Below are 13085 nucleotides of genomic sequence, written 5' to 3' on the forward strand. Positions count from 1 at the left end.
GTTACATTACAAACTAACTGGGAAAAGTTCAATAGCAAACACGTCAGTGAGATAGTCATAGCAGCAGACAAAAGCCTAGTAAATTCTTTCTGGTTATGCATCAGCACAGTCAACCTGTTTTGTATATTCCAACCCTTAAAGCACATGTAGAACTAGTGCGACCCAACTCAAGAATGAAACTACAGTCGTGTCTCGTTAATATGGACACTTTGGTTTCAGACCAAAACTGTCCACAAAATGAGTCATCCATAATAACGAGTCATAAATAAAAACAAAGGATTTTATTTAGAAAAGAGAATTGTAATTAACGACTGCTTTTGTACATAACGGTGTGCACTGAACTAAAAATTTCACACAACACGGGCAATTTTGAGTGCATTATCCTTGTCATTGTTGTCGTCAAAAAATTGTAGTGCAGTCTGAAGCGACTCGCTTACCATGACATCCGTGATGTTGGGCTTTGTGTTGATCGAACTTTCAAGCACGAACTCCTCACTGACCGATGAATCAGCGTCTGATTCTCTACTCACCGCCACTTCCAAAATGGCCTCTTCACTGAGCAAAGTAGCCGCTAAGTAGCTGCTTGAGATTCTCCTGAGGCGAGGAAACAGCTGAGCTGTCGATACTAGTCCCTTGCAGCTTGGATTGACTGAGATGGCTTTTGCCACTTGTATTCACAGATTTCTTCGCGCCTACGTTCAGCTCTGTTCTTTTGTGTTTAACTCCCGCCATGCCAAAAGCCAGACTGAAGTTGAGGGTTACAGGCTCCTGATGCTGTGCACTTTTTTGCCTAGTTAACCTTTCTGCCTTCCCGTTCTTCTGATTCTTTCTTTTTTTGCCTTGTACTATTTCTGTAAAGAAGCAAGGAAGTCAAGTTGGCAGCTGCTATGCAGAGGGCTATCGAACATCCCATCTTCTTGGTGCCGTTTTTATGCGTTCCCATAAAACAAACACTGCAAGCTGAAGTACAGTTTAGAACGACGGCTAGCCGACTACGAAGAGCTCAGACCTTGTCAAGGCCGCATCGTTGACTCAAAGCGAAGCCGACATACGGACCGCCTAGTGTGCAAAGTTTGACAGTTCGGCAGCGCAACAGGGACAAAAACCAGGAGCATGAGAGGGAAGTGCATCCAGGACAGGAAGCCCGGTTCCGGTTGTGTGTTCGTACGTCGCCTTTCTTTTGTCGCTCTACTTTGCGAGTGTGTCTTAACTCTGACTGAAAAGCATTAACGGCTTCATGGAACCCACATTGTGCTTTGCGAAAGGAAACTTCAGTTCCCACCGCCACTGTAGGCACTTGTCTTTCTTCCTGTCATTTTTTTTACGCTTTTACAGGCCTCTCTGTTCACGTTCAGCAGAATTTATTGCAACCACATGTTGCTGTTTTCTCGACTGCGGCGGCACTTTTGCTGCACCCAGAAATCTCCTGATTCTGCCCTTTCGAGGTCTTTCTTATGCTGATCCTCGGTTTGCTGTGTACGTTCTTCTCCGCTCTTGCGCTCCCCCCCCTTCCCTTAGAACGGCGACATGCCCGCTTTGGTTCTTTCCAACCCCACACAGGACTCGTTCAGGCATCCCGCTGTATCGGCTGTCGCGTAGGTTCGCCGGCGGCGTGCCCTTCTTTAACTTGCGTTCAGACTCCTCTGCTTTTTTTCAAGCACTGTCCATAGTAACAAGACAAAAATACATGGGCCCAAGTGGGGCGCGTGCATTCTTCCCCTGTCCATTGTCCGGACAGCGAGTTTCCATATTAATGAGGCATAAATACATTGAAAAGGTTTCGTCCCCAGAGAGAGGGTGAAAAAATGCCTCTATGCAAAATTTCGTTGATGTTGAGTAATTAATTAGAACCAAAACTGATGTCGAAATAGCCATGGACGTCGATATAGCATGCAGACGTCAAAACAGCCACGGACTCCGAAGTTGTGCAAAAAATATGCAAAAAAATTGCAAAGTTTTATTGTCAGGCATTGTCATTGCGTTACAACATTGAAACAGTCAATAGTAAAAGTGGAGTAAGTAGTAAAAAAGAACAAAAGAAGAAAAAACAATAAAAAAAGAGAAAAATTGAAACAGAAAAAAAAAAAAGAGAAAAAGAAGCGAAAGAGAAAAACAACCAAATGAGTGGAAAAGCAGCACATTAGTGCAGACTCGCAGGAAAGGCTTTCACCTTATCGCACTTAAGAAACACCTCAATGCCTCCAATGAATTGTTACACTTTGTTACGCTTTGGTTTGCTTTGCTATTAAAGGTTGTCATGCAAATGATTTGGCTCTCTGTATATGGTTCATCAGCACAGTACCAGACGGCCAAGTTTCATCCATAGGGACAGTCATCAAAAGCAAGGCACAGCCGCATCCTGAGCTCTCTTTACACGATCTGCAGTGGTTCTTATCACCAAGCGGCTCGCTGATGTCGATGAAGCACCATGCATACACGTCTGCTGCCAGTAAAGGCCGAGGAGCTACTAACGCTAGGGGACAGAGTCCGTATTTGAAAGTGTGCGAGCGACACGCAGCTACTGAGTCTGGAGTAGCACGCGCTTGTACAGCATTGCCCGATGACGACCGCGACGGCCACAACTGTGACACGCGCCACTCTCTCATTCGATGCAGCTGTGAGGCCGCTCCGCCTTCTCATTGGCTAAGACACGCGACGCAGCACAACACCACCTAGGCTTGCCACATCGCCAATGTCTCCTTCGTGCCTCAAGCTCATGGAGAGAGAGAGCAGGCATCGTACCGCTACCAGCGAAATTCGTGATTGCAATTATAAGTGGTACGCACTAAAGAAGTACCAATAACAAAACATACTAGCCCAGAAGCATGCATGCAAGCAATGTATGCTGCTATATTTTTTACTTCTAGCAAAGGTAGCATGCTTTTCTGGATTTTGCAAGGGCTTGTGACCCTTGCAGTCTTTCTCGTGCATTGGATGTCCTACCTAAATGTCCTGTGATGGCTCTCTGTCAACAGGAGCAGAGAAGCAGACAAAGCTCAGGCATGTGCCTTCGTTTTTCCGCTCCTTTCATGGCAGCCACTTCAATCTTTCATAATGCTTGCCTATTGAAACCTAGAAATTGCGTTTTTAAGTTGCAAGCCAGTGAGGGGAACGTGGATGACAGAAATGTACCTCGGAGCCAACCCGGGCATCGCATTTTGAATTGAAGCCAACCCGCGCATCGCATTTTTAAAAGCACCACATGTGCACCATTTTCCACAGCACAGTTTCGTTCTTGCACCACGGTGGTGATGGACTCGCAACAACAGCCACATCAAAATTCACGCCACCTGGAAGTGCGCTTGTTGTCAGCATAGATGCAAAGACTCAGAAGCCACTGAACGTAGCGGTGGACAAGCACTGATGGAACCTAGAGTTCTGCTTTGGCCTGTCAGGCATCGCCGTTTTGCCAGTGGCAAACAAATGCGGTCAAAATGGTGGTATTACAAATTTCTTTTACGGTTTACAGGCTTTTTTCAGAATCTTAAAGACTGCAGACTGATTAACAAGATCAGCACGATTGCACAGGACCTTTCCAACAGCAAATGTAAAAAAATGCTTGCTTGCACTAACCAACCTCACACAAATAGCAGACCTAAAGATGGTAACTTCAATTATATCGCTGAATATCTCAATAATTCCAATTAGAAGTATGTGTGTAATTACAGAAATATATGAGTAATTACAGAAGCCTTCAATTTCAATTAATTTCAGTGGCCACAAACCCAAGAGCCCCGGTCATTATGCTCAGTCAGACAATTGTAGACAAACACAATGTAAGCAACAATGCATATTGAGCTAGTCTGCATGGACTTGCGGACATGTTGAGAAAACAGCATGCAGATATGGGATACAAAAGGAGGCAACAAAACACAGTGCACTTCTTGAGCTCCTTGTCTGTGTGTTATTGTAACAATGTAAACACAGGTATCGGGCTTGTTTAGGTAGCATTTGGGCACATTTCGAATGCCATGAAGAGGATAAAGAATGCAAAATGAGAACTGCTATTCTAGTGATGACATGAAGCCTGCTAACTAAACTGAAGTGTCTTGAGAGGTAAACAATGCTGAGAATAATTTGAGACAAATAAATACTGTTCACAAGGAAAATAAAGTGGATTTGCCAAAACAACATTATACAATCCTATGCAGACAGGCCCACTTACCTTCTTTCTTACATTTACTGGAATACCGCAAAATTCCACCATAAGATTGAACTTTCTCTTGTCGTTACTTGTACCTGCCATCAACACTGCTAGGACATCAACACAGAAAGATTAGAGCAGCTGTTTCTTGCATATGACGAAAAGAAATCGAAAAATTGCCATGAAATATTTGCTATAAGCTACAAACAAGTGAAGCAAGCATAAACACATGCACTTAGTATGCACTGATTTGAAAACTGGTTATTGCATTTTTGGATTCTTTTGCACTCGTCTTGGCTTCAGTTCAGCCCTGTCACCGAAAGCCTTGTTCCAGTAAGGAGCAATGCCGTCCACACGTGCCTCGACATAACCTCCGCTGTGCATGCACAGAAGCTCAGAAGAATGATAATTTTTTCTAGTGGTGGAGGAACTGCAAAGGTAACTTCACACTAGCATGCGGTGTAAACATGGTGAATGCCGACACAGGTTTTTTAGCGCAGAACAAATTCACTCCATGCTTTCAGTTGAATGTACTTTCCTTTCATGACGTTTGAGATCAGGTTTCTCCCTGAACGCCCTTGCACACAGGCGACACTTGAATGTTTTTGCACCTTTGTGGCCTCGCATGTGTCTCACGAGATTTGACTTGTGGGCAAAGGCGAAGGGGCACAGCTGGCATGGGTACGGCTTCTCGCCCGTGTGAATGCGAATGTGCGAAATCAGGTGGGCTCTCTGAGTAAAGCTGCTATCGCAGTAGGTGCAGCGGTGCGGTCGGTCGCCACTATGGGTACGGAGGTGAAACTTCAGAAGGCGCACCCTCGTGAAGACCATGCTGCACTGGTTGCACTGGTGCCACTTCCCGTCCACAGGAGGTACGTCATGCGCGCCGTGGGTGGCATCCGCACCTGCATTATCGAGTTGGAGTCTTCAGTGAAATGCAGGAACCCTCGTTTCACAGCTCATTTAGTGCTAAGGCAATAAGCTAGCATCTGTTATAGATCATCTCAATGATAGAACAACTATGTCAGCACTTGCACTGTCAGATTCAAACGGTTGGCATGGAGTTTTCAAATAACGTTTGTCATTTCAAAGTTGCACATTTTAGGAGAAAGCATCAGCTGGGAAATAACTCGCAATTACCTTCCAACTAACAGGAAAGATTGCCACATGAGTACCAATTGCACGACCCATGGCAAAAACCTTTTGCAAGAACCGTACTAGGCCTAGAGTGCTGCTAGTTGTGGTTTGTAGCACTTCATGACAATATTACAGCAATTCTTCTGCCAGACCAAGCCCTCATGAAATTATTCTGCAAACTCGAAGAAACAGCTCAGGAAGTTAATGCAAGGGTAGAACTCCTGAACGACTATCTTAATTCTGTGCAAGTGCCAATTTAGAGCTGCCCATAAATGTAGCCATTTTTTGTACTCCTGATCTCGACCTATGCTACCTTTATTGCTCTCTCAGATGGCATTCCCTGAAGGTCTTTCCCACAAAGCTGCCTCTTTTCACTAAAGAAACAAAACCTGAAAGCAGCCGCGACACGACTACACAGTGCAATTTAAAGACAAAAGAGTCATTGAGCTTTAACACTTGTGGGGGCTGATGTGAGATTCAAATTTGAGCTCAAAGATTGTATTTATTTTTTTAGTTCATAACCTTATATCATATTTCATAAAAAAAAAAAAAAACTACTGACATTCTTTCTCAGAAAAAGCAGCCGGTTTGTTGGTTGAAAGAAAGAAGTAAGGGAAGCGGTCAACTTGTATTATAGCCGGTGTTTTTCTTTTTGGCGAACAAGGACTCCGGGTTCGGGGCTCGATTCTTAAGCCACAAAATATGGCACTCGCAAAGTTCACCCAATAAAAGCAGTGCTTTCCCATAGGAAAATTCTTTGTCAAAGTTTTAATCTTTTGCCGTGCTTGATTATAGTGAAAACAGGTTAATTAGAATATTTTTGCAATCTCATGGCTGTGAATTAACGAGGGCTTATTGTACACATGACAGCTTTCAATGCTCCATCAGAAAAAATAATACTTTTAGCAAACAAACATCTGCAGTTATACAGCAAGAGCTGTGTCGCTCTCACAAGAAAAAAGGGTATAAAAGAAAACATCGTGGTGAAAATTATGCCCACTAAAAGAGGCATCAATGTTATTATGCACATGATTAAATATGAACTCCAACTATTTGTACCAGCAACGTGTTAGTGCACTATTTCGGTCAGAAAATGCAGTAAGATTCAAATGGTGCAAGTTAAAATTTATTGCTGAATAGCTGAGTTCAACAGAACAAGCACCTTAATAAATCTTTTTCTTTGCTATCCAGAATGACCAATTATGGCATCAAAGCCAGAAGTAGGAAGACCTTTCATCTTAATGCAAGTGCCATTAAAAAACTACTCTGAATTTAAGCACAAAACAATAACAGCGGCTAGGAAAACGAGCTGTACAATCATAAGCAAGGTAGAACCATAATGATCCAGCACAACAAACAATTTGTATAACTGCAGGTTCTACATGACAAAAGGAAAGATCACATTCACAATACTGTAAGGGGGAAAAGCAGCCCAAAGTGCAGGAATCATGATGTCCTCCAAGTCTTGTCCCCAGAGGCTCAAGTAAACAGCACCAAACCGAGCCTCATAAAAAATGAAGTTCTAATGACAATTATGGAAGCACGCTAACAAGAAATGAAGAGTAACATGCAAGATACGAGGTGTATGAGATGTCCACTAGTCTTCAACAATCAGTCTGGCAGTACGAGGGAGGTGCTGTGGAGGGTTCTTTGAGTACAGCAAACCACCAGAGAGTCACCCAGTCAGTAGCCGCTGACATCCGACGAGGTAAATGCGGCAGGAAAGCAACACTGCAGGCTTAAACCTCACGACAGCACTCATTACACTGGGTGTGGAACCAATGCAGCGGTGGTTATGGTACTAAATGCACTACGTTGCACCAGGCAGGAGGCAGCTGCCCAGGTCCGGTCACCCGGGTTTGGTGCAGAAAGAACCTTGAACAGCAGCAAGCTCCACCGACAAGATGGCAGGCCTGAAGAGCCTGCGGCACCGGCACCATCCCCGAGCCAGTGGGAGCAATAGCAGCCAGCATGGCGGCCACTGTCCAAAACCACCGGAGGCAGGAAGGAGGCAGGAAGGAGGCAGCAGGCTCCCGTTTCTGGTACATCAGGCAGAGACTGTTTCCCAGGTCTGGGCACCAGGGTCTGGCAGAACCGATGTGGAGAGGAGTACGTTTCGAAGACCTGGAAGGGTAGTGTAAATTTTTAATCATCTTAGTTATGTATAGTATGATGACATGTGATCACTTGCATCAAATACCAACCACCAGGTAAACTAGAACGCTTGAATTTACTTCATATTTCTGTTCCTCTTCTCTTATTCTCTGTACTTGCACTTTTACAGCTCGCACGCCATGTAATTCCTCTTTTTCCTTCTTCTCAGGGCTTTGAATACAGGGAGTGCTAGTTCTTCACACAGACAAAAGGCGGAAATGCACAATAAGCAGGTGAATATCTGCTCCATTCCATTTTTATTTTCCCTGAGCCACATGCTTTTGGTGAATAAGAAAATCAAGTAAACTTCAAAAATGCAAATCCCATTAGGCTCAGTAAATGTTTGCACACTTTTCTGCATGCTTGCATGATTTACTATATACACTTGGACAAAATGTTGTACTAGCTGTATATGGAATCCATGATACCTGTCATTCACGTTCAGTGTTCCGTGGCATAACCAGACACATTATGATATGCCCTACTTTGCATACAGACAGCAGACTAACTCATCTGCTATGTAATCTAACAACTAATCTGTATTAATTCGCAAGTTATTCTGCCGGTTACAGGCATCAGGGTTTGTGCAGGTCGGGAACTTAAATTATTCTGGTGCCACATTCTCCTCAGTCTCATACTAATGGATACAATGCCTCTGAAATGAAAAAGAGCAAAGCACTGCGAGTACAAAGAAAGGGCACAGTGAGACAAGCAGAAGCCCTTATATGCACGTTGTGCATGCAGCAGTCAGAATTTGGTGACCCATGGGGATTCCAAAAACAGCTTAGTTAAGCTAAATAAAATGAGATATCAATAATTTACTGCGGTAGAGAACCAGCTACAAAAATGCAGGGTCACACCTAACAGACAACCAAAATGACGTCTGCATAAATTGCTTGAATGCTGCATTGAAGCTAGCGTTCATTGCAGCCTCTTCTTGGAGTGAATGGCTGGTGTGAACGAAACGCTTATAAGCTGACGATGAAAATTTAATTTTAATAACACAAGGGCAACACGGGTAAAGAACACATGGCTTATATGCTTGGTCACCATAAGCTGAAGTCAAAAACTCCTTTTGAAGCGGAAGCTTCACTACGAACACTCACTCGAGCCTTCAGCGTCAGTGTCGGTGGATGCCTGAAAGAGCGCCAATTTGGGATTCTCCTTTCATGTGGGAGGGTGACATTAGAATCAGCCTGCCATGACATTTGAATTCCTATTACCCCCAGGACACGAGCTTCCAATTCGGGTCGCTCCTTTCATATGAGAGAGCAATAGTATCAGAATCAGCCTGCCAGAACAACCCTTCGCATTCACGTTACCCCTAGGAGACGCAGGCACGTCCACACACCTTGGTTAAAGCGGGACTTTATATGTACGCTGGTAGCTTCTGCTCTCGCGTGATACCCTTAAAGGCTGAGCTTAAGTGTTTCCAATAACGTAGTGCCGTACACTGACAGGCCATGATATGGGAATAATGTAGCAGGCAAAAGAAGCTTCCGCTTTTATCCAGGTTCAAAACCAAGGCTAAATCACAAATAATTTTTCCAAGCCCTTCCCTCTAAAGAAGCTGAGTAGCATGCCGACAGAAGGCTTAAAATTAAGAAATGGAGACTCAATACCACAATTTGTATGGTACAGCATGCTATTCATGAACAAATAAGCATGAGAGAGGGAGGTTTTTGATATTACAATCACCAAGCAAACAAATCAGACAGGCCAGCAACTAGAGGCCTAAAAAGTGGTCAGTTTGTTAAAAAATGCTTTAGCATTTTGATGGGGACCTGCATACTGCCTGCAGAAGAGGGACATCAGCGTTTTAATAGGTACTTGCAATGCAGCACACTCCTCAGAGCAAAAGTGATTGATATGGAATTAACAATCCAGCTGCTGTGAAGGAATATCAGCTCTTTGTTGTGCATCCCTCAAGGTTGCATGCGAGGCAAACTGTATAGGGGGTGTCCAAACAGCCATGCCTTTTATCTTATTTCTCGAGCCCTGTTTGTTCAAAATTTATTAAAGCTGCAGATATAACAGCAGTACATCTAACAGATCTAAATTAATCTTTAATGTCATCTTGGTTACTTTGTACAGCTTTGTGCCTCTGCTGAACGTGGGTATGCATGCCTACTTTGTAACAGCTTTTAAAGCCAAACCGTCAACAGGCATGTCAATAAAAAAAAAAAAAAAGGTGGTCATGTGGTGGTATCAAACTTCTGACCCTTTGACAGCACATCAGGCACATAACCCCTATGCTAAGTCGACATATTCATCTGAATTGTTAAAAAAGCACTATGTAAAGGCAAAACCTAGGTCAATGTCGGCGATAGGGAGTACCAAAAAATGCCTCCCCCCCTCAATGATACAACTTGCGTCTTTTTGTATAGCCCTGTCCTCACAGCATCGATCACGCTCTCATTCTCAAATCTGGATCTGTAAAGTGTAAAGGTGAAAATCATAAGGAGGCAAGTCAGAACTGTAAGGAGGATAGAGAGTATAGTGCAGACAAATGTGGCAGTCACTTAAATAATATAGGTCCAGTTGATATGCAGCTAAATATTTGTAAATTTTTAATTTTTGAACATCCCTCATAAAGTAAATAACTGGGTAATGGAATGAGGGAAGGATGCCAGGATGGTATGTTGATTTCAGCAAGCATAAATACATGAATCATGCTGTCAGAGCTGTTAACATGCAGAGTACTATAGGCTTCAAGCTTTGACAAGAATAAGCCACAAAATTTATATATTTAGGCCCACTAAGGAAATGTAGCATTCATAATTAAACCAGTTTATCCAGATGTGGCCCGCCAGGGTGGCGCAGTTGTTACGGCGCTCGGCTACTGTTCCCAAGGATGCAGAATCGAGTCCCACCCTCGGTGGCCGCTTTTCAATGGAGGCGAAAAGCAAGGCGCTCGTGTGCTGTGCGATTTCAGTGCACGTTAAAGAACCCCAGGTGGTCGAAATATCTGGAATCCTCCACTACAGCGTCTCTCACATAGCCTGAGTCGCTTTGGGACGTTAAACCCCACAAAATAACAACACTTTATCCAGATCTGTTGAATCACTGACTCAAATAATTTGCCGATATTTAGGAAAGACCTTTGAATGCTTCCCCAATAACAACTATCAATACTTTTCCTTAGTGCTCTGGTGAGCTTTCCCAAAACAAATTCAAGTCCTTGATAGTGAAATTCTCACTGAAGAAGGATATTGTTGTAGACAAGGAAGAAGAATAGGGCAGTGGCAGAGGCAGGGGAGCTCGTGTTAGGCCCACCGACATTAATTAAAATCATGTCATCGTCATTGGTCATCATCTGTCTGTTCATCAGCTTGCCCTCCTGTAATATTTTGGTAGGAGGTATAGGGTACATTCATCCCTCCTCATCCTGGTCTGGAGCTTCGGCGCCCTGCCCCTGCTTCCACAATCGGCAAAGGGTTCCCGGGACGCTTGTTCCTCACCCTGCTGGACCCAATGCAATCTCTCTGTTCCACCGCCCCATTCCCTGCACCAACTACAAGGCACGGCAAAGGAGAGAAGCAGCCAAATGATCTTACTGACCCAAGACGCCCCCCCCCCCCGCCCCCACATGAACACAAGACATGACAACAGACCCGACCAGATGACCCCACTGACCCAAAATGCAGATGACACCACCGACCCATGACACCGCCCTACATGAGGATATCATCCCTGCCATGCGATGCGTGCCTGGGGCTCAACCATCGGATGTAGGTAACCTGTGGCCTGAAAGCCTCCTGGGCCAGGTTTCATCCGGTCATCATCGTGGTGGCAAGCTGTTGTCTTTCTTCTCTTCTATCTAAACCCACCAAGTCACACCCATCGTCGCATCATGCACCTGATCACCATCGACATTTTTCCTTGTCCTTGATCGGGACAATCTTTCGGTGGCCTCGGGTAATGTTATGGACGAAGAAGAAGAAGAAGCAGGCAGTCGGGGTCCAGAAGTGCTTGTGCTAGACCTGCCGACATTCACTAAAATCATGTCATTCATCATCGGTCATCATCTGTCAGCTCACCGGCTTGCCACCCGTAACAATATTTTTGACAAATCAATACTTTCCACCAAAGGACTGATACGGCCTACATGATTATCTACTTTTCCCTCATCGCGACAGAAACCCCATTATCAACATTACTTTTCTGCTAATTCCACAGACATGAAACTCGATATCCAGCTTTAGGAATAATCAGGAATACATTCAGGTGTGCCAGCCACATGCCAGTAACAAAGCTTGCAAGACATACCCATGCTCAATACTTGTGGTCACATACTTGATTACGGCTAATTTGTCCTCAATCCAACTGCCTGCCTAACTGCCACAGATAATGGGCAAATACACTGCTGACACCTTTAGGATAACAACAGTCAAATTATGCAAAACGTCCATCCCCAACTGCTGTGGCGGCAGCCATTTGATGATACTCTCCTAGGTAACTGTATTGCATGGCTCCGATACCTGCAAAATAAGAGAGCAGAGCAGGCTGAGTGTAAGAAAAATTGCAAAGCTGCATGTTTTACACACTGTTTACATGTATACTTAATATGTGTTCATGTGTACATGCACACATTACACACACAGACGTCTATGCACTGAACAACTGTAGCAAGGCTGGCTACTTGCTTCTTAACGGGCACATTACATTTCACGGTGAGTGAGGACTATATTTTGTCCCCGCACAAAACCATGGCAGCAGAGGTGTGGCGTCTTTGCATAAGACGTTGGTGGCATGCCAAAATTGGTGTGTGCTGCTGCCACCGGTGCTATCCACTCCACAGTGTCTTCAAGTTCATATGCTTGACACATGCCACTAATGCTGCTTGGCTTATGGGCGAGTATGGCATCATGCATGCCTTTCAACCTGCTCTGGTAGAATTGAATCCGGTGACAAACCGAAAGACGCCTTGAATCCCTGACGGCTGTGCCAGCGAGACATTTGTGGCATAACAAGAAAAAAAAAAAAATTATCGTTCACTGGTTGTACGTCACGGCGGTTAAATATCTGTTGCGTTCACTTGCACACTACTGTGATTGAAAGCGGGAGTCTCAAAAGCAGCGTTGGTTACCTGCCCTTGCTTTCTTTCACGACTACAGGAACTTTGACAGCTGAAACTTGACCTGAATTTGTCGATTACTTGCACTGTTCAAATGTTACTGGTAATAACGTGCAGCTAGAGTGAGTGGGCGACGTTGAGCCCGGAGCGAGCGCTGCTAGTTCACGCGCTAAACCGCCCACAGCCGACTGCGCAAAGTACGCGACCAGGTTTCTTGCTGTGAAATTTCGTCGTTGCCTTGCTTATACATTTGAAAAATACAAATACGTCGAGCACAGATAATCACAATTTGCAATACACGCAGCTTACACTCTAACGCAGATGCAAGTATGTATGCATTCACGGAAATGCTTACCGCATAGTACGCATAGCTCGCGGTACAGGTACAGTACATAACAGTACTCGCGGCATAGAGGCTGCCATTGTTGATGCGTACGGCGATGCAACTTATTCATTACTGAGTTTACTTTATGAGGTTCGCGATAAACTGCACCAGTATATTGTTGTCCACTTTAGCTGACTGAAAATACATAAAATAATAATATAGCTGTACACAAATTAGTAAATAAAACC

General features: G+C 44.3%; 1 protein-coding gene across 4 annotated transcripts in view; it reads right to left on the reverse strand.

Moving 5' to 3' along the window:
• Positions 1 to 1810: 1810 nt before the first annotated feature.
• Positions 1811 to 13085, reverse strand: part of LOC146179187 (uncharacterized) — a 37246-nt gene continuing 25971 nt past the window's right edge. The window contains exons 1-4 of one of the 4 annotated variants that reach the window (XR_014700709.1): positions 12868 to 12959; positions 11705 to 11916; positions 8542 to 8631; positions 1811 to 7405 (exon numbers count right to left, since the gene is read on the reverse strand). Coding sequence is in view for 2 of the 4 variants with exons in the window: in XM_084578863.1 (XP_084434989.1) it covers positions 7043 to 7405; positions 12868 to 12906 (402 nt within the window). In the remaining 2 variants the exon portion in view is untranslated. Of the gene's footprint in view, positions 7406 to 8541; positions 8632 to 11704; positions 11917 to 12867; positions 12960 to 13085 lie in introns of those variants that run through there. The other 3 variants (XR_014700708.1, XM_084578863.1, XM_084578864.1) reach the window with 3 other exon arrangements.

Source organism: Amblyomma maculatum, chromosome 9 (genome assembly GCF_055883805.1).
Source record: "Amblyomma maculatum isolate TAMU_Amacu chromosome 9, ASM5588380v1, whole genome shotgun sequence".
In the NCBI taxonomy this organism is placed as follows: Eukaryota; Metazoa; Arthropoda; class Arachnida; order Ixodida; family Ixodidae; genus Amblyomma; species Amblyomma maculatum.